This window comes from Peromyscus californicus, unplaced genomic scaffold (assembly GCF_007827085.1).
Source record: "Peromyscus californicus insignis strain IS unplaced genomic scaffold, ASM782708v3 Scaffold_14__1_contigs__length_90479793_seg_2, whole genome shotgun sequence".
Lineage (NCBI taxonomy): Eukaryota > Metazoa > Chordata > Mammalia > Rodentia > Cricetidae > Peromyscus > Peromyscus californicus.
Window position 1 is genome coordinate 16,464,927 of NW_026294436.1, and position 22,300 is coordinate 16,487,226.

A 22,300-nucleotide genomic window follows, 5' to 3' on the forward strand; every position below is an offset into this window, starting at 1 on the left:
GCAAGTCCACACCCTCCATTTTCTTATAGTCTTTATCACATTTTACAGTATCACAGTTGATCTTTCCTCTGCATGTACCTACCTTACTCCTATTGAAGTATAGTTTGTGATTCTGTAGCATTTCAAAACCTGCCTATGTCCTTATTACAGGCTCTGACTATGGGAATTTGAGAAAACATGCCCAGTTAGCATAGAAAATGAAGTCCTAGAGACACCATCTATATAGACATGCTGATGTGGGAATCTCAGAGAAGCCATACAGGGAACTGTCAAAGCAGGAAGCTGTGAGTGGTCAGGCACGAGGCATAGACAAAGGTGTAAATGTGCTGTTTAATGTAAAGCAACAGGTTGCTGAAAGCAATCCAAAAATGAAATGCGGATGTATCTGTGAGCAAGTGTGGCTGTGGGTCTTCACCAAAGCTCCTGGATTACAGACACCATTGGATGCACCCTGTTCATTATTTCATCTGATTCCATCTGGCCTGTCTGTCATCTCTTCTTGGAAGACACTTGTACACTCTCATTCTTTCCCACATTTCTCTTTTCCTTTCCATTTCATATCCCTCCATCTCATAAATAACCCCCCCAAACCCCCCCCCCCCCCCGAGATAACACATGCGTCAGAGCTGCAAGTGTTCGCAGGGGAAGTTCCATCTGCGGCCAGGCAGCGGCTCCTTTGCCTTTGCAGGATCGGGGTGAAATACTGAAAGCTGTGCTTTCTCTCTCCTTTCAGGCTTTAGAATGAGACAGCGCCATGTTCTCATGGAGTCTACAGGGCCCACGGGGCACTGCCCTCACCTGGTAGAATCTGTGCCTTGCGAGGATCCAATGTGTCATCGATGGCTTGCTTCTGAAGGGATCTGTATCCCCGAGCATGGGAAATGTGGCCTGGGACATCGCATCCTGAAGGCTGTCTGTCAGAACGAAAGAGGTGGGACATGGTGACATACTGCAGGATTGACTTATATCCAACCAGGGGCAGTGCTACTCTTCAAAGGTCATTTTCTGGAGGGCAGGAAGCTCCTATATGGGGGCATTTATGGTGAAGCAGGTGACAAATTCCTGTAGGGTGAGCTGCGATCACTTCATATGAGAACCACAACATAGCACTAAATGCACTGTTTGATTATGCTTAAACACACCACTCTGAACCCACAGAATTCTTCAGAGTTTTTTTTTTAATTTATCAAGACAAATAACAAACAAAACTGTGCCAGCTTATGAATGCAGGACAAGTTTTATTTCCTTTTGTTAAGATCAGTTTGTGACATGCCTTTATTAAGTGTTAACAAAATGCTACCTGTTAAAGATGCCAGGGTTAAAAAGAAAAGGGGCGGGGGAAAAGATTAAGTAAAATCTTTTCATTTATAATAACATTAGACCAGAATCAGTTCTGGATATAATGCTAACATTTTCAACAAGCCATTTTTAAAGATAAGCTGTCAGGATTTACACAATTATTAACAATGATGTCTGTCCTTGATCACCAAGCTTTTGGTACAGTGCTTGTTGGAAATGAAGTGTGGTTTAAAAATATGTAAGTCATATGGCAGTGAGAAAAGTGACATTTAAAAATCTTTATCCTGGAGATTAAAAAGAACTCCATTTCTCTGAGGGATGTGGAGCATGTCTCCTAATCAGCTCTGCAATGTGAGGCCCCATTCACAATGCTCTTCGCGTGTGGGATGAAATGTTTTGACTTGTGGAGCGAAGCAATCCACAGAATGGGAGGAAATTACAAAGCGGATTCAGAATGGATATTAACATCTTCACAGTGCTGACATCTGGCACACTGTTGCTTCCTTTATTTCTTCCTCCCTCTTCTCTCTGTGGCCTTTCTCTATTTTTCTTTCTCTAAAATAGCTAATGTAAGTACACAAATGTACATTTTTTTTTACTAAATGATTTATTGTTTCCCTGCAGAAAGCAGATGGTTGTTTAATTAAATAGAAGGCGACAGCAGATTGCTATAGCTGCAATAAATAGTTGGAACTAATCGTCACTGCTCCTAATACCACCACATAATGTTTACACGGGGGCAAGGTGTGCCTTATTAGAGCAGGAAATAAGATCACTTCCACGGTGTTTTCCTAGTATTATAATTCATAATAAGGAAAGTATAATTTGTTCTTTTCCCTGATTCTTGGTACATTCATTCTGGATTCCCTGTAATTTCCCAGGGAGTGCAGGTTCTGGGAGAGTCTTCTGCCCTATTATTTGATCGTTGATGGTAACTTATGACATGAAGCTCATAAGTTCCTTTAAGTTTCCATGGGTGATAGAAGTGACTTTTGTTCTAACAAGATGACTCTGAGTTGGTGTCTGAGTGTAACTGGCTCCCCCAAAAGACCAAACCATTACTAGAAGTTAGGGACTTTTATTCCTAGCCTTCAACCACAAGGAAGTGGAAATGGGCTGGAGTGGGCTCATTACTAATCATCCCTATGGCTAAAAGCTCTACAAAGATCCCTGGACTATGGAGTTCAGAGATCAGAACTTCCTTCCACATGGCTATGTGGAGATGTAGGCAGAGTAAGGCATGCCCAGAGAGGGCCTGGTTGCTCTGTACCCAACGGAATGCATCTCCTTTGTCTATATCCATTCCACTCAGAAAGTGCCTGACCTTGCCTAATGCATCTCTTTCATCTAGCTATTTATCTGTGTAACTTATAATATTCTTTATAGTAAAGCTGTAAATGTAAGTAAAATGTTTCTTTAGGGTTTTTAAGCTACCTTAACATTCTGGAGTCTGAGAAAGGGTTTATGGGACGTGTGATTTACAGCAGAGGTGACAACCTGGGGTATTGTTATCCGAGTGAGGTTTGACTTGAGGCTATTTCCATGAAAATAGTTCATGGAAGTGGACTTGAATTGTAGGACACTCAGTTGGTGTGGAGGAATTGACTGTTGTGGAGAAAACCCAAGTGATCACTCCCAGAAGCATTCTGTATTAAGTGTGGTGTCTGAAGTAGAATGGGGAAGGTTCAGTCCTGGGCTTTCCTTCCACCCTGCTTGGAATTTCAACCCCACTTGCTACCTACTGGATGGTCAAATTATTTGATTTGTAGAGGCATATTTTCCTTTAGGTCTTTAATAAAAACTATCTTCGATTGTTAAGGTTCTGAGGGTTAAAGTAGGCATATGAATGTGGTTAGGGATATTCCTGGCACCCCACTTTTCAAAGCAAGCTTATAATGCATATTTGTTATTATGTTGGTCTGAAGAAATGGGGCACACAACACTATTATATATAGTGCAGACAGATTAGAACAAGCATATCTATATCTTCCTTCCATCCTTCAGATGAGAAAATGTAAAGCTCATTGGGTTGGGTCCCATAGCAACTGGTCATAGGACTCTGGTCATCTCATGGCAGGTACTGGAAAGTTGTCATGACAACCTTTTTCCATAGCATTAGAGGTTTCCTCCATAGTGTGTGCTCTGTCCTCTTCAGTGGTTGTAGTGTCTTCCCTTTACCACGACACAGCAGTTTCAAGACTTTGTTACTTATTCCTGTGAACAGGTTTAAATTTAGCTTTTAGCTGATATAGTCCATTTCTATGGGGAGAGATGAAATTCATAAATGCTTACATTAGCTCTGTGAAGTCTGTAGGTTTTTAAGTGCCTTGATGAACTCCACTGTTTGTGAGGCAGCAGCCACCATCACGATGACAGGGATATGCTGACCTCCCGGTAGCTGAAACAATCTCATAGCTGGTGAGAAACTGCAAACAAGGTCTGGTTGGATCTTCTGTGACTCAGAAGCCATGTGCCTCTGGGATTGACTGTGAAGGTTTGACAGAGGAGCCTCCTGTCAGACTTCCCATGTGTTAGCAGCGTCTTCACATAACCACAGCATTGATAAAGCTGCCACCACTCATTTAAGTGGTTGAGGAAGGAATGTTTGAGATACACAGTTTCCTGGGAGTTTCTTTGCTTGTGACAGTTGATAGTTGGCTTTTCATCACAGGGAGTTTCTCAATTGCTTTGAAGAGTTTTTGTCTCAATTTATCTCAAGCTAAACGGACGTGACCAGAAGAAATTGTCTTATACTTGATATGAGAAACTCCAAAACTCATATTACGTCCAATCAGACTTGAAATGCACTAGACTTTCCAAGGGCAGCTTGCTTTGACTTCCTCAGGTTTGTCTATAAGTCCGTGTCAGGACTCTGGATAGAAATATACAGGGGAAAAAATTCCACAATCTCATGAAAAATCCATGTCCCATTCAGACTTAGAAGCTGAGGGATTTTTTCCCCTTATGTATATTTGTGTGGTATGTATGTGTGTATGTATATATATATATATATATATATATATATATATATACATACACACATATGTTCACATGTTTGTGTGTGCACCTATGTACATGCGTGTAGCAACACAAGGTTGACATTGCAAGTTTTCCTCAATTGCTTTCCATTATTCACTGAGGCTGGGTCTCCCCTGTTGAAGCCAGAGCTTACTGATTCAGCCAGTCTGTCAGCCAGCCAGACAGGGATGCCCTCTCTCCACCTTCTGAGCTCTGGAAATATAGGCTGGTTATTATGATTGCCAGGCATTTGCTTGGGGCCTGGGAATCTAAACTACAGTCCTCACACTACAAGCGCCTTAATCCTGGAGCTGCTTCCCCTGTACCCAAGAAAACTATAAACAACATGCACGGGCATGCATGTGCACACACACACACACACACACACACACACACATACACACACACACACACACACACACCAGGTGGTGTGGGATAAAAATGACAGACACAAAGGCAGAAGGAAAGACTCTCTCCAGAGCAGAAGAGGAACTAAAAGCCCTTTTCTCTTGGAGAAACTAGTGAGTTAAGTGTTTTTAGTGGCATAAGACCTCTGGCCTAATTTTGAGTTTTTTAGTTGAAACATGCAACAAAAAAACAGGGTGTGTGTGTTGCAGAGAGGCGCTTGATAGGCAAACACCTTCAGGAAATGTGAATATATTTTACCAGCTTGCTGGGTTAGACAGAATAGAAGCCCCACTGGTAAGGGGTGGGGGGAAGCCCAGCAGATCTTTCTCTTAGGTCAGGAGGATGAGGAAGAAGCTAGGAAATTTGCCATCTTCACAATCTCTCTATGCCCCCTTTTCCTATCTGCCTGTCAGGGATCTGACTAGTTCCTAGTCCCTCAAGAATAGCAAACTCCAAGGTCTTGGAAAAAATGGTCATAGAGCAGTAGAGGTAGAAACCCAGTGTCAGCCTCTGCTTCCACACACAAAAATGTGACCTACAGATAACCTAGAATCCCATTCATTAGGTATCTGGGGATTTCCCCAGCTTTGGGATCTGATTTCCAGGGCTTTGAGTGCTGGAGTGCTTTTGACTTTTTTTCTACCCAGCATCTTATCATTACTGTGGGTCCACAGAAGTCCCTGGGTAGAGTGTGCACAGCTTGTTCTTGACTCATTGGTAAACATTTCTGCACTTCAAAGGAGCCATTTTGTACGTTCCGAAAATGCCAGTCCAACCCTTTTTCCCCTTGGAGAACATTACATTTCCTTACTGTGGCTTAGACTCTGATCCCAAACTTAAAATAAGTTCACTGTCACATTTCCCTGGTGACTCCTGTAGATGATTGTATCAGTGTGTGGCATCTTCAGGACAGGCTGCAAAAACCTCCACACTGACAGGAAACTAGTTCTAGTGGATCCAAGTGACCATTTGGACCTTCCTCCATGTCTCAAAGATGTTCTACAGGTGGGCTAAATGTGGATCTGCCCAATGTCTCATCAGACTCAGGGCAGCCAATACGTTCTCTGTTCCATGCTTTATCAAATATTATTTCTTGAAAGAAAAAATGTCTTTTTTGTATATTTCAACAAGTATATTTATTCAGAGATAATGTAACACACATTCTGTACTCATAGGAAGTGAATGATCTGCCTACTAAGGTAGACTATATCAGGAGGAGCAAGGCTCACATATTGACAGGTGCGTTGAATTAGAATCCTTCTGGGTTGCCACACAAGAACCCTTAGGTACAATACTTTTTATTTTCATCTCTGCCCTACACCTTGCCGATATAAATAGTTTCATGAAGCATGAGAAACAATTTCCTACCCCTAATGTGGCTTTGCTTGCCACTTCAAAGACATTTTTTTCTTTATTTTATTCTGGACAAGTAGGCTGTTTTCCATTGACAGATTCCTGAGAGAGAGATGACCAGGGTGTGAGAAGATAAGAAAGTTTGGGATCAGGAGGTCTCACACATGCTGATGGCTCATGCCAGCAAGTTTATATCATGCCAGCAAGTTTATTTATATATATATATATATATATATATATATATATATATATATACACACACACATATATACACATATATCTATATGTATATAGATATATACACACACACATATATAAAATCTTATATACAGTTATTACAGAAGAAACAGGACGGAAGTAGGTAGCTAATCAAGCGGTGTCTCACAGGGGAAACAGAATATCTCAAGGGTGTCAGAGGTAGCAATCTTGGGACTCATAACTCCAGTCTCTTCATGGCGAATAGCCAAGTTCCCAGGAACCAAAATAATAACTCCTTCCAGGCCCTGGCTGCAGGCCCCACCTGAAACTTGCCAAGTCTGCCCCCCACCCCCCAACCTCGGGCAATGACACAGAACTAGGTTCCTTTGTCTTTTTGTCCGGCCTCTGAGAAAGCCTTGGATCAGCCTGACTCAACAATTTTTAAATTATGGGTGGGGGAAGGGGTTGTTCACGTGAGTGTAGTTCTCTCAGAGGCCAGAAGATGGCGGTGGATCCTCTGAGCTAGAGTTAGGAGTGGTTATGAGCTGCCTAAGTACACTCTCTTAACCAAGGGGCCATCCGTCTAGTCCCTCAAGGGCATTCCTGCAGACTTTCATGTCTTTCAATAACAATCCAAGAAGTTATTCTTTAATCTTACCTCAAGTACATACACTTGAAGTACTGACACCAAGGATGCTGGAACCTTCACAGAGTCAGCTTTGTTTAGTGAAACCTGCCAGGATATTATTTATTTGACTTGGATTAAGATGGTTTAATATTTTTAAACCTATGCTTAGACTTGGACTGTTTGTTTGTTTGTTTGTTTTATTTCTAGCTCAAGGAACGTTCAATGGCTTGCCTGTGAGGCTAATGTCAAACTCCAGAGACCGTTTTATTATTTGTGCTTCATGGAACTTCTAAGTAGGACCCTTTGTTTGCCAAGTCTTTCGTTTCCAAGCCCTTGGATTGTGCTGCATCTTGTGTTTCTTGGGCACAGCTTTAGTTCCCCTTCTGTATACCTTTTATATCTCTTAGAAGACTTTCTAAATTTCATTTCAGCACAGAACTTATTTTATTGGACATTAGGGTACTAATTCGTCAGACATTTCTTTACCACATAAGTAGATTCCTGTGGTGAAGACACATATTAAAGAGATGTATTCAAATTAGAACCACTGCTGAGATTTAGAAGATCTAAAACAAATTTCAAATATGAATTTTCTAAAACATTTGAGCCATGGTAACTTGGTTTGAAACAAATCTGCAGTTTATTAAGATGTGTGTTTTAGAAAGGATGATGATAATTGGATTTTTTTTTTTTAAGGAAGACTCTTGTTTCTCTTTTCAACAGGAAAGCAAAGCACTTACCTTTACATCAGGATGTGAGTCTTAAATTATATTGCACCACTTAAAGAGATCAAAGAGAGGGTAAAAAGGTGTATTTTACATGAACAATGAGAGTCCAGATTAATGAGAAATAGTGGATGCTAGCATAAGCTGTAGTATGCCAACCCAGGAAGAACCTTCCCCCCACTAACCACTGACCATTCTCGAACATGCAAATATAAACACTCAGCGATATGCATGCATCTCGTTACCTGGGGATTTTCTCTGGCCACTGGAGCCTTCCCAGGGCATTCACATTCCTAGACAGGAACCTTTAGGAAATGATTGGAATGAACTTGAGGTCTAGACATCACTGCCAATAAGATGAGACCTTGTGGGAACTATTTATTTACGTGTACCTTAGCCCTCTTTCTTTCCAGTGTCAATTCCTCACCTTTACTCATTGCCCCAGAATCTTAGCGGGAGTTTTGTGTAGAGTATCTCAAAGATAACTGTGCTTGGAAGGATTTAGTGGATTCATTCCTGTGGAAGGCAGAAGGTTCCAAGGACTCATACCACAATGACCACAGCATTCAAAGAGTCACCTTCCAAAGGAGAAATCAGAGCCTATTTAATATTTTCAATGTTTTATTTTGTTAACTATTTATTGACAACCTAAGAACTTTTATGTGCCTCTGTGATCCTTCCTTTGAAAACAATAACAACAAAATACTATCACATTCCACTTATTTTCTAGTTAGGACATCTGGGTAATTCGTGTTCTGTGTGAGTCTTGTTTCCCACCAACTGTCATGTAATTTTTGGAGGACAGGTTATTTATGTTTTCATTTTGTAGGGGGCTCATGGGCTCAAGAGTGTATTGGATGGTCATGAATAAGAATGGGAAAAACAGATTCTCTCCCTCCCCCCTTTTCTTTTTTCTCCTCCTCCTCCTCCTCCTCCTCCTCCTCCTCCTCCTCCTCCTCCTCCTCCTCCTCCTCCTCTTCTTCTTCTTCTTCTTCTTCTTCTTCTTCTTCTTCTTCTTCTTCTTCTTCTTCTACTTCTTCTTCTTCTTCTTCTTCCTTTGAAAGAGGGTTTCTCTGTGTAACAGCCCTAGCTGTCCTGGAACTTGTTTTGTAGACCAAGCTGGCCTTGAACTCACAGAGAAACGTTGGGTGCCAATGTTATGATATTGTAAGCTATGTAGGAGGTTCTGGCAGATAGAGCCAAGGTGCCCCAGGGTGGGTGAGAGACAGAGATGCCATGTAGACAGCACTCAGTGAAGAGTTTTATTTGGTGGAAGGGAGAGAGAAAGAGAGAGATAGGGAGAGAGAGAAGGGCGAGGAGTTCCAGAGGTGCACACCTCCTGGGAAAAAAGCAGAAGGAGAGAGAGAGAGAGAGAGAGAGAGAGAGAGAGAGAGAGAGAGAGAGAGAGAGAGAGAGAGAGAGAAGAGAAGAGAAGAGAGAAGAGAAATGGGTAGAGTTTTCCCTTAAGAATAGGCTTTTATGTCAGGGCATAGGATCAGAAGAGTAACACTGCCTTCCTCTGCCTCCAGAGTGCTAGGATTAAAGATGTGTGCCACCACAACTGGCTAGGTCCCTTTTGAAAAATAAAACTTAATTTATAAAAGCAGATGATTAGAAGAAGAAAATGAAAGTTTAGATAGGGTTTATGTAGGAAAATCCATTGTCTGCAGACACTTCTCTAAAGGCTTTCCAGGAAAGCCCAAAGTTTCTCCAGTATGCATTTACCTTAAATATATTGCATTCCAAGTAACATTTAAGCAAAGTCTTTCATTGTCTAAGAGGAGAACATAAGACCTTAGTGAACAGCTTGTCTATCAAAGGGTGGCAATTGACTATTCTTTCAGTGGCAGGTAGAATAAGAGAGGTAAGGACAGACGGGGACAGAAGGTTAGAAACACCCTGGAAAGCAAGCCTGCCTTGGAAACACATTTCTACTCACTGTGTTTCAGGTCATATACAGAGTCATGGTGGCTTCAGTGATGAATAGAGCAATGTCATTGTCTTGAAAGAGCTTGAAGTTTAATTGAAGATGCATGTATTTCTATATATCTAATTGTGCATGTATGTGTATGTGTGTATAGATACACCTGCTCATACTGCAACTAGAGTATAATGTAATGGTAATGGTGAGTAGTGATAGGGGGTACAAGCAGTACTCTTGAGGTGTTTAGACAAGGTATCTATCTCCATTGGTCAGAGGGAGTGGAAAGGCCACAGGGTTTAATTGGCAGAGGTAAAGGATTGCCTCTTCTTAACCTCCAGAAGACAACCTGAGGCAGAAGAGGGAGAATGTGCAGAAACTCCAATTTTACAAAAAAACAAAACAAAACAAAACAAAACCTTATCTGTGCTTTCTGTGTAAAGGGCTGTAGTCACCGATGTATAATGGAACAAATGGTTGAATTCACTCGACATGGTGGGCATGGTCTTCACTCCACCTTTCCACTCCTCAACTTGAGACAAATGTGACCAGGCTGTCGTAAATGGCTGCATTCAACAGTCACTCACTGGATGGGAAATCAGTTCTGAGATGTTAAAGAATCATGTTACTCTATCTATTTTCTTCTCAATCAATAGTTAACAAGTTAGTGTAAATCAAATCACCTTGAAGGCTTGTGGAGACACAAATTTTGGCTGCTGGTATAGATTATATGATTCAGTGGAGGGAGCCAAGGAATCTCAGGTTCTAATAAATTCTTCAGTAATGAAGACAGTGGTGATACAGAGACCACCAATTGAGAAACACAGTTCTGAGCCAGATGGGGCTGGTGGGCTGCCCGCTCATGTCAGTGTAACAGCAGTGGGTCAGAACTGTGAAGGCATGGCTTACACTGAGAATCAACGGCAGTATTGACTGATTGTAATCTGTTGTCTCTTGCTTCCTGCCGGGGAAGTTATTTGTGAAATCCATGAAATACGTTACTCTCTTTCGGAAGCTGGCAGTGAGTAAATATTCCTCTACTTCTTTATTGTTACCTGGACAGATTACTAAAAGATCAAATGGGAGAGAACAATGGTGTTCCCTGCAAAAACAGAAGACATGCAATATGTGAGATGAGTTATTTCAGTTTAGAGGACAGTTCTCATTTTCAGCAAGATATCTTTCTCAGACCACCAACTGGTAGCCATTTGGTAGCAGAGTCCTTACTGAGGGAAGTGTGGTGATGACAAATACATTGTATTAAATTTTGAAATGAACCTGGCATTGCAGTTGAAAGTGCCAATAAGATCAGACTGTGTATTCACGCTGCAGGAATCAGACTGCAAAGGAGATTAAATTTGAGAGTTCCTATAGCCAAGCTCCTCATTCCCATCCATTTAGATGTTTTGCAGCAAAATTAAAGATGAAACTCTAATACTGTTTGTCAATGAAGGAATCCAAAAGAGAAAATAGAGGCTCATTCTAATCACAGTTTCGCCGTCTGAGTTGGGCGGGAAGGTGGGGAATAGATATAAACTGGCGAATCAATTTAAATGCTAAAGAGAAGAGCTGCGATGCAGGTTTAAATACAGCCACTGTGTGCTGTCTCCCGATAAACAGGCATTGTGTTCTGAATTACTTCCTCCTTCCACCCTGTTCCATCCTAGACATTGTGGGAAAGCATCCATCCTGTTCCTCTATTATTGATGCGCCTAAATAAATTATTGTGTGCCATCACTGTTCCCCCCACATTCCCTAATCACACTAAGTATACACTGTATTTTCAAGGTTTCCCTGTTTAGAAATAGTGTAGATGGAATAAATTGCTTTTCCGTGTGTGCCTGCACCTCACAGGACTGTCTTGTTTTACTGTCTCTTCCAAATTTCTTATTGGGTCGTTGTCGGTCTATATCCGTTCCATATGCTCCAAGAAGCAAAGTGAACCATCGATTGTACTAATTCTTCAAAATGTAGTCCTTACGATAAAATCATGAGAGATGCCTCCCTTTTCTGTTCCTTCCAACTTCTTCTGGATATGCCCTCAGTTTCTGTGTTCCATTAGCCTATTGACAACGGTGTTTAATATTGTGCTAGCCACAGAGTTACTTTTTTTTTTCTCACTTAGAAATCTACTTAACGTGGTATTTCACACCAGTCCTGGTTGTTACTCTTGGCACAGAATCCCAATTTCTCTTGTATACAGACAGAAAAAGTAAAGAATATTAATTTAAATGCATATCTAATATGATGGATTCAACTTCAGTAATAGGCTTACCAAAAATGTGCCCATTTAAGTATAGTAAGTATAAAGAAATGAATCTCTTGGGAAGGTCCATCTACCTCACTGAAAATCAATTAGAAAATGTTTTTAATTATTCTTCTATACAAGATCTTTTAGTTAATAAGCTAAAAGAGAATATATAATAATAATCATCCTTATCAGGATACATTCTGAGACTCCAAATGGGTACCTGAAACTGAACATACTACCAGGCTCTTAATATACAGGTGCTGTGATATCTTTATGTAGCATATGCTTGTGCTAAAGTTTGGCTTCTAAGTTAGGCCCAGTAAGAGATTCATAACATCTGTAGGCATGATGAGGGAGCAGCAGCAATCTACATGAAAGTTGCATGAACACAGCACTTCTATGCTCTGAGAGCTCACTGATCACTGACAGGGTTATAGATGACTAATAAGAAGGTAGCATATGTACTATGGATATGTTAGACAAAAAGAAGGCTCAGAACCCAAGCATGATGGAGTGGGGTGGAAGGAAATTCCATCACACTGCTCACAGTGACATGCAATGTAAAACTTTCTGTTTACTTCTGGAATTTCCCATTCAATATTTTTAGACCAGAGTTGATCTAAAATAACTGAAAAATATAGATAAGAAACTGAAGAGATGTACTTTAACTGGTTGATGGATCAAAATGAAGAATCAATAGTGTACAGCCCTTTGCGCTCTGCCATTTAGTCCATACTCACTAGAGTGTCTTACAGACCCAGAGAAAAGAATCATCTGCAAAGATGTCAGAGATACTTCTTTCAAAGTAAAAATACAAATTAAAGCTATCATGTTGAAAGTGAATTTAGGGATTTTATTTACAATAACAATAATTTTCTTACTCCATATCTTTAGCTCAGAGTGAGCATCTAGGAACTCAGGTCTCCCAACTGTCCCCTCTGCTGTATTACATCTGCAGCAGGCTACCTGCATGCCATGATCATGCATTTTTCCTGCCTGAGACACTTTTCCACCTTTATTTCCACCTTGACACTTTCCCACTGGCTCAGAATCTCAGGCAAATAACACACTCATCACTCAAGCAACTGTGTCACAGCCGGTTGTGGTAATCTAGCTGCATCTGCAGACAACTGGTTTAGCAATCTGTGGGCGTTAATCTGGAGTTTTCAAGACATGAGAAAAGGACTTTGACCAAGAAAGCCAGTTGTTTTAGCTGTGGCTGTAATCCAACTTATAACGGAGAAGATGTGGCTTCATAACGAAACTGTGACTACTGTGTGCAGTGGCGCAGACACCGAAAGCAACTCCAGGTCCTAGAAGACATGGTTGACATCTCCAAACAACCACATGAGCGCCGGCTGTTATACAAGACAATACGTTTCTCCTTGTTAAAGCCAGTGTCAATCAGAGTTTGCATGGCCTGTTCAGACAAGGTCTTCCTTGATAGGCCTGTCTTCGGTGTTCTAACACCTTATGATTCAGTCATTGACTCTGTTACCGCATTGTATTGAAATTGCCCCTCACTTACCTCCTTCTCCTATTTGACTCTTAGCTTCTCAAGGGGAGAAACCTTGACTCTTTCATTGCTTTATTTTTGGGGTGGTGCCAGAGTGTCTGGTATATTAAGAAACTCAACAAATGTTTACTGAGCTTAGGGCAGTTATTGAAATTCAGTCATAAGACAGCCTAGTGTGCAATTATTATTCACATTCCAGTTTTGCAGCTCAGAAATTTCGATGCCCGAAAATCACACAACTACTGCTATCCAACAGCAGAAGTTTGAGTTTCCAGTCCAGGGAGTCTAAACACACACTGGTTTTACTTTATCAGTGACAGAGGATGCACTGATGTGTTGCAGACCTGTGTAATGGCTCACGCTAATTAAGGTGGTTTGGGATTTTGTTTTGTTAAGTCCAATGTGACCTGAGAGTCACTCTCAATGCAGTACTAAGGGCGCTTGTGCCAAATCACTATGGTGAGCTCACGCAACTTATTTCTAACTACTCTGTAAGCTTAACACCTTTTCCTCTGTGTGGGCTAAGCGAGATCAGTGGGCCCAGCACAAACATGCAGCCCACACACGTTTCCTTCCAGCACAGAGGGAATTCGAGTTAGAGATACACTACTTAGTTATCTGGTTTTCCCTGGCAACTGTAATTCTAATCTTGATCACATCCAGACAGCTAAGCAATTTCGAATTTCTTCAGCATGCTGGGTTGTGAGTAGCGAGAACAGCAGATTTGCTGAAAAAGGAGATACGGGAAAACGCAAAGCAGAGATAGGAAACGGCTGTTAAAAATAGAGTCAGTTTTTCAGTCCACCACAGTGGAAGTGTTCTTAGAGGGCGGTCATGATCAAATTGCTAATGCCACCCTATTATGAAATCTGAGGGAGTTTGTTGAAGGGAAAGCAAAGTTCTGAGCACAAAAGCAATCCTTCATATTGCATTAACTTACCAAATTACATTGAAGTAATGATTTACTGAAAAGGAGAGGTGATTTCTCTGAATCATTCCCAAAAGAAACTGGTAAAAATGGAACTGTGCGGAGTCTTGACTTAACCTGAGAATACATGTTGTGTTTAGGCAGTGCCCATGGAAGTGGGAGGCTCAGTGTGGACTTGGAATCATTTCCACATAAACTGGATCCCAACCTCAGTCTTACTGCAATGGGACTGTTTTGGAGGATAGCTCTGTAGGCTGTTGTTGTGTTGGACAGTACAGTTCTCTATTTTCTCAACTGCCCTGCAGTTGAGGGTATTCGTTTATTCCTAGAGCTGGGAGCCAGTACATTACCAGAGCGCCTCTATCACGAGGCAAAATGAGGATATATGTTTCAGTCATCTCCAATATGAGTAATATTATCCACACTTTCAAATCACAAAGAAAGGCTTATGTTTAATTCAGTGTTAATGTTATTTAATACTTAATAGTAGTGTTTATTAATTTATAAAATTAAGATCAGAAAATTTGTAGTATATTTCTAGAGCATTGTAATTATAATCTAAAATGAAACTATGCTGTAAATTAGAATCTTATATATCATCTAAAGAAAATCCCCTTACTTTGAAGGGTTAGTCAGCATTTGACTAATAAATAAGATTTGTTTTTCATAAGGTATCTGAGGACATATGAAGGAACAGTCTATGAGGGGAATAATCACTTTCTCTTTTGATGACTAGGAAGACATTTGGTCATTGCTTCTTTTTCCTTTTCTTTTTTCTTGTGTGCCTGTGTGCCTGTGTGCGTGTGTGCGTGTGTGTGTGTGTGTGTGTGTGTGTGTGTGTGTGTGTGTGTGTGTGTGTGAGAGAGAGAGAGAGAGAGAGAGAGAGAGAGAGAGAGAGAGAGAGAGAGAGAGAGAGAGAGAGAGAATTAGACCCTCTGCTGCAGGAACTTGTCAAGGAGTCCAGTCCTAGAATCATGTCCACTGAATATTTATCCTAAGTCTAAATAAGAAAAACATGCTCGTCCAGTTTTTTTTTTTTTTAAATCTTTCTTTGGATTAAGTCAGACTAGAGGATGTGATGTACTCACAGAATAAAATGTCAAGGACCTGCTTAACTTTTAAAACAGAATTGTTTTCTTTTTCCAAAAGATTTATTTTATTTTTACTTGATGTATGTGAGTGTTTTGCCTGTGTTATATATGTGAACCACACATGTGGTCCCAGGGTTGGATCCCTGGGACTGAGTTTATGTCTGGTCATGAGCCAACACATGGGTTCTAGGAATCAGACCTGGGTCCTCTGCAAGAGCAACAAGTGCTCTTAACCACTGAGCCATCTTTTCCTGTTCCTTAACCGAAATGCTTGTTACTCATGGTGGCTTTTCCTGGGGACATGTGAGCAAATGTCTACTCACCACAGATAGGAACTAACAAAAAGACCAACAGAATGAGTCTATCCAAGTCAGGCTTAGTGAACGAGTGAGTTTACTGAGAGGCACACTGATGTCTCAAAGTCAGCTGCATCACTGAAAAGCCCAGCCCAGCACTGTAGAAGCCACATCTTCGCAGCCTCCTTCTTGGCCCTCAGGCAGCTCAGCCAGGCTTCTCCCTTCAGCAGTTGTTAACCTTCGGGAGGAACCTTGTGAATCTTGTGTCAAGAACTTGCTGAGAGTTATGGCTCTTATTTACTTCCTGACTCTTTAATAAGTCTTCTCCCAGAAGGCTATGCTTTAATTCAGAGAAAATAGGACACAGCACTGTTCATGAGTTACCTACACTGTGTGAGGTAATGGGACTTTTCCCTATTAAATTCAATGTCATTTCTTCAAAAGGTAAGAGGGATACCACTTGAAATTACACTTGCTAACTTTCTATGTGACATCCTCAGGGGAAACACTGGTTAACCCTAAATCAACCGTACTTGTCTATCTCGTGACCATCTGGCCAACACGGATGGAATGCACTGTGAAATATCGTCCCATTGACCAGGCTTTCTTATTGTAGCTCTCCTTGATCTATCCTATGTTCCCCCTTAGTGCCTGACAGTCATCCTGCCATTCAATGTCAGGTTGTATACTGTGTAACATCCTCTAGTCTCACCATTTAGTGAGCGTGGACTCCTCAGCCAGTTAGTGAGCTCCTTGGAACCTCAGCTTTCTAGTGAGAACTGGAATGAGACAGGGCCTCCATTATGATTTTGATAATCCAATTTCTGTTACATATTCTGCAAGTGTTGTTATGTACTTGATTATACAAAAAATCATTTATTAACTTCCTTAGAAATGGTATATGGACTTGGTGAGAATCAGAAGCTTCAGAAAATTTGTTAATTTCTCAAGGTCCTCATTTCTAGACTCATGGTAATAAAAATTCTGACTTTTATTTCTTTTTTTTTTCTTCACTTTTTTTATTTTAAAATTTTGAACTTGCAGATTTGAAGTTTTAAAAGAGCAACGTTTTCTTATTTATGTCACCTACTTCCTTGATGTGAATATCTCACATGACCATAGCTTAATCAACATCAGCCAGAAATTAAGAGTGGTATAGGGCAACTTCTTTAGAGGGGTAAACAGAGATGATATGGAGGTTTTAAAGAAGATCTAAAGTATTATAATCATTCTGGAAACTTCTCTTATTAGCCCAAGTACGGTATCTGGTGGCCTTCCATTTTGGCATTCAAAAGCATCACTCACCTGGTAACTGTGAAAGGGACAGAGCTTTGAACTGGGAGGTGTCAACAACAGCCCACACTAGGGTTTAGATAATGTGCTAGAAATGGTGTTTGTGCTTTTTAGTTAATTAAAGAAAACCTTAGGGTAGCAACACTATTTTCAATAAATCCTGTCAGATTCCTGTGGGTATAGAGAGGGAACTCAGTGTCCCAAGCCTCTGATAATGATGTGGGACAGCAGATATGTGCCATAATCATGCCCATGTCTGAGCAGGGGATGTGGGTGTTGATGGATACAGGCCTTCACATGCAGCATAAAAGACCATCTGTGGAAAATCAATGTCTTCCTTGCAAAAAATGACTTGTGGTCTTTCTGACATTTTACTTTGGGCTGATTTCTTTCTCAGAGTTCAAATATGTTTATGCTTTGCAAGAAGGGTAGAAATGACAATATTCTCTAAGATTTTTGATGGAAAGTAATGGAACCTTCCATTTACATACTAACACACACATTGCAAACATTTATCTTCACTTACCTGATTTCATTTCCTCACCACAGCCTTGCTGGTTGTCAGAAAGGATGGCTTTGTCACTTTGGAGGTGGCAAGTCTGAGGTCAAGGGGCTAATAGGCAAAGGGTTTGGTAAAGAACTAGCATCCTTTTCCAAGGTGACTCTGTGTTATTGCATCTCCTGGTGGTGGGGGATCTGTGTTCTCATACTGAAGAAGAACAGAGGAGGGTAGCAAGAGCTGGGTGCTGTGTGGACACATTCACAGGAACATCTCTTTCAGGAGGGAGAAACCCTCTTGAGCTAATCCATTCCTTGATGCACAAACACCTCTATGTTTACACATGTAAACTTTGGTAGGGCAGGGTCTAAGCACACTAGTGACGTACACCCAGTTTGCAGCCAAGGAGACCACAGACCAGTGTTGTCACTTGACCTGCCTGTGGCTGTCTGCATTTAGCTACTTTGGGAAGTGCTTATTCCTTAAGCTGATGATTTGGGGAAGAGAAGGAGATTCGCAGGCATGGAAATGTGTTATGTGTTTGAAAGGTAGAGATGAGGCAGGCATGATTTGAGATTTTCTTGGAGTTCTGACAGGCTTTAGAGGAAAGATGTTTATTCCACTGTCCCAAAATATGACTCCAGGAACACGTTTTTTATTCTCTATTGTTATACATTAAGTCGCAAGGAGCAGCTTTTGGATTTGCCTCTCATTCTCATTGACTCAAATATTGCAAATTGTGGAATCAGGGCCACATAGTGAGTAATAAAGAACAAAAGTGACATTTGATCAGGTGCTTTGGCTATCTTTCCAACATGGGCACTGGAAATGGCAAGGCAGATGCCTATCAGAAGTGCACAAATCTTGTGCAGTGATATTGAAGTAAGTGCATGTGTACGTCCATGTGCGTGTTTGTGTGTGTTGAAAATCAATAGGAACTTTCTAGTCTCAGGACTGACTGTAAAGGTTTTTCTCCATGCTTTTTCAAGTTTCTCTGTTCAAACAATCAGGTGGCTCACATGATTGAATTAAAGGTTATGGACACACGTCATCTTTTTGTTCTTTCATTCTTCAATGACATTTGAAGACATTCTATTGTCTGTGACAGTGCAGGCCATTTCCAGACCTTTAACATTAGGTAGCTATGGACTTCGAAAGCTTTCTGTGAGGGCAGTTGCAGCCTTGGGGAAGGAAGCTTGGCTTCTCAAGGTCTAAGATCATCAGTATGCATGTGTAGAACCTAGAGAGTGGCTGAGAGTTAGCCAGGAAAGTCTTGCCCATTTGCAAGGAGTTTTCTGTGCTCTGCACAATAACCCACACAGTCTCAGACACATAGACATATAGACCACATAGACTGTGGTCTATACAAATATCAAGAGCAATCCTTCTTAGGGTTTATAGGCTCAGGGTGGTTTAAGTTCCAAATTACTTTCCTTTGCCTGAATTTGCTTCATGAACTGGTGTTATGAATCTTGAGAAAATATGGTAGGTTTCTACATGATGTATTGTATACTTTAGACAGATGTATTCTTAAGCATTTTGTTTATGAGGAGATAGACATCAAAGATTTCTGGACATAATTGGGGCTTGAAGAGAAGTTGAGTAATTCCCAGCCTGTCTCCACCCCAACAAAGCATGAGAACCCTGAGCAGGGGAATCATAGCTTTGGTGAAAGTATGATATCATTGTTTATAATTATTTGCATTGGTTAATATTCCCTTGGTTGTGTAGTTCTGTATATAGTTCAATGTTTTCAAGTTCGATTACAAAATTTTAATTACATTTAATCTTCTTTTAAATGTTTCTAATGTCCACATACCCTCCTCCATTAATTCCTGATTGGAGATTTTAATACTAAATTTAAAAATACAACTTACTTGTTATAAAACATTCCTCAGAAGAAAGAATGCCAGATAAACATACTATAAGGATAGATCTTGTTCATTCTGTGTTACTAACATTTAGTGCAGGGCATCTGGCACCTGGTAGATATTCAGTATTTGTTTTAGGAATGTCCTGGTTAGATTTTAGTGTCGATTTGACAAACTTTGAGTTACCTGGGGAGAGGGAACTTCAAATGAAGAACAGCCTTCAACAAATTGTCTTGTGACCATATCTGTGAGAGACTCATTCTTGATGGTTGACTAGTGTAGGAGGTCGCAGCCCTCTGTGGGCAGCACCATCGCTAGACAGGTAGGTCTGGGCAGTCAGTGTACTAAAGCCAGGAGAACAATCCAGAGGACTGTCCACCACGCAGGCTTCTACATGAGTTACTGTACTGTCTTTCCTCCGTGATGGATTCGAACCTGGGAGTGTAAACTGAAATAGATCCTTTCCTCCCTTAAGTTGCTCCTGGTTATGGTATTTGTCACAAAGACAGAAAGCAAACTAGATCAAATAATGAAAGGAATACTGGATATACCTAAAGGCAGGAAAGAAATCATCCTGTTTCTGAGCTGAAGGACTCAGCATTGAGCTAGACCCCATCATACCAAGATTGGAGAGTTCTGCTTTCCCAGAGAGAAACAGCATCAAAGCTGAATTGAGTCAGCTCGTATGCTGTCAAGTGCCCTTCCTGCCAGCTTATCAGCAAATCAATACTGCCCTTCACCGAGCAATGGCACTGTCCATGTTCTCGCTCTGATGAACTAGAGCATTTCGTGTAGATTTCCCACCAAAAAATCTGCTGCCCTATGCACGTAACTGAATGTTTTCCAGATTATGTTCAATGGGACACTAGTTCTACTCCTTGGTAATGAATATTCTAGAAGGTAGATTCTCTGGTATAATGAATGGGAAAGGCTGAATACCTTTTCTCTTATAGAAGCCTATTATATATATTATATATATATATACATTATATAATATATAATGTACATTAGCAGATAAAATTCTAGAAGAAGCCTGTTTTAACTCTCTTTAGGAGTGTCCTCAAATAGAGCTTTGCACATTGTATATTTGTGATGTACATGGTAATACTTTGTAGATGAGTGTTCCTCCAGATCACATTTTGGGGATTATTGCTATCTACTGTACAAGCTTGGACAAGTGCAAACAACCTGTTTGCTATGCTGTAAAAGCCCCGAGGGAGATGAAGACATAGCTTGTATGTCAGGTGCCATTCAGAGTCTGGGCCATACCTGGCATTTAGTTTGTTATGGTTGATAATATCAACTGTCTTATGGCTGGTTTTAAATTCTTTTGTGTTCAAATAGCTTGTAGAACTGAAGCAAGTTGCTTGACTTTGGACAGCACCAGATATACAATCAGCAAGGTAACATCTGCTCCCAGCTGTCTCTGAGGAGGACTGAGAGTGTGAGATTTCCATAGTGACAAGAAGTCTGCCAGACCTTTCTCCAGCCAGAGAGCTTGCTCTTTCCAAACCCATTGACTTTGATAACACCAGGCAAATATATTCTTGGGTGTCTGTGGCCTGAGTTTTCTGGTTGCACAGCCCTTCTGGGCATTTAATGTGTTAGACTGACGGCATCAGTCTGAATGCTGTGCAAGCATCCTCCAGAGCTGGTTAAAACACATATGCATACCCACCACTATAATTCAGAGAGGAAATAATTTGCCATTCACAGAAGCAGCTAAACACATTTCTGACAACTGCCATGTTCTTCGAGCTTTTAGGGGAAAGCGCCCTTTCCCTCATGTGGAGAGCTGACGGGGCACGCCCTTGTCAGCTGTCGCCTCTGCTCAGAGAGAGGGCTGCTTGCTGACAGCCTGGCGGCTGTTCACTGGCAGCAGACTGTTGTGAGTCTCCTCAGGGCAGACCATTTATCAGGGAGCGAAGCCAGTGCGATTTCACAGCTACCCTGCTACAAGTTGCTACAATTTCACAGCCACCCCGCTGCTGACCAGGATCCCCCCAAGCTGAGCCACCCTCTGCGGCATGCCTTGACTCTTCTCAAAGATCCTGGGGCGCAGATGGGGTTTTTCCTCATGAAGGCCTCCTGCAATGTCCTTTAGGTCTGCAGAGGTGCTAATGGTAACCCCTGCGGGTGGCATTGTCCTCCTAGGATGCCAAGCTGTGTAAAGTCACAAATATTGCTTCCTTTGGTCATCAAGTACTTAACCCACAGAGGATTCTCAGTGTTCCCCCGCTACAATGTCCTATTGGCAGGACTTAGGAATCTTTTCTCATGTTTTATCCTTTTTGAGTTCATTTGATACCACAAGGTGCTACTGTGTTTCTTTTATAATATAAATGTATACGTTTATTTTCAGAAGTTTGTACCAATTATGTAATTGTTCACTTAGGTACCTGTTACTCTTGCACATGAGTTAAATGGGTCACACAGAGGGACAAGCTCCTTGAGACAGCCTGACAGCAGATTAGAGGACCTGGAGCTTGCCCAGTCTGCCGCTGCTGATATTCCTAGATGTCTGGATGTGATGTGAAGTGAGCTCCTCAAGATGCCTAGAATCTAAACTCCTCTTGAGCCCTGGCCTTAATTCAGTGCTGACCCAGCTGCTTGGTGTGTGCTGCATACCAGGACTGTTAAACTGTTCCTGCTCAGCTACCCCTCTTAACCTAAGACATTCTACAGGACTCCAATTATATAGGAAGTATGCAAAACAAGTATGCAAATTATATTTAGTGATAGTAAACCATCAGAAATGCATTTCTAAATAATTCTGTGGTATATGCATAGCTTTACCATTTTAAAGATAAAACAAATTTACATACTAATAAGATGGATGGAAATCGTTGCATATATAATTAAATCTTGGCTGACATCTTTAGACTGTAGGCTGTAGGGCATCTTAAGCATTTTTCAAACTGCATTGATATTTTAATTCTATAATTATTAATGCCAAGACTGCCATGCTTCATAAATACATAGAACACATGGTAAAATTATGTTTA

General features: G+C 41.0%; 1 protein-coding gene across 2 annotated transcripts in view; it reads left to right on the top strand.

Moving 5' to 3' along the window:
- Thsd7b (thrombospondin type 1 domain containing 7B) overlaps positions 1 to 22,300 on the top strand; it is an 831,070-nt gene that overhangs the window by 385,513 nt on the left and 423,257 nt on the right. For both annotated transcript variants that reach the window (XM_052736826.1, XM_052736827.1), the window contains exon 7: positions 734 to 931. In XM_052736826.1, coding sequence (XP_052592786.1) covers positions 734 to 931 — 198 coding nt within the window. The remainder of the gene's footprint in view (positions 1 to 733; positions 932 to 22,300) is intronic.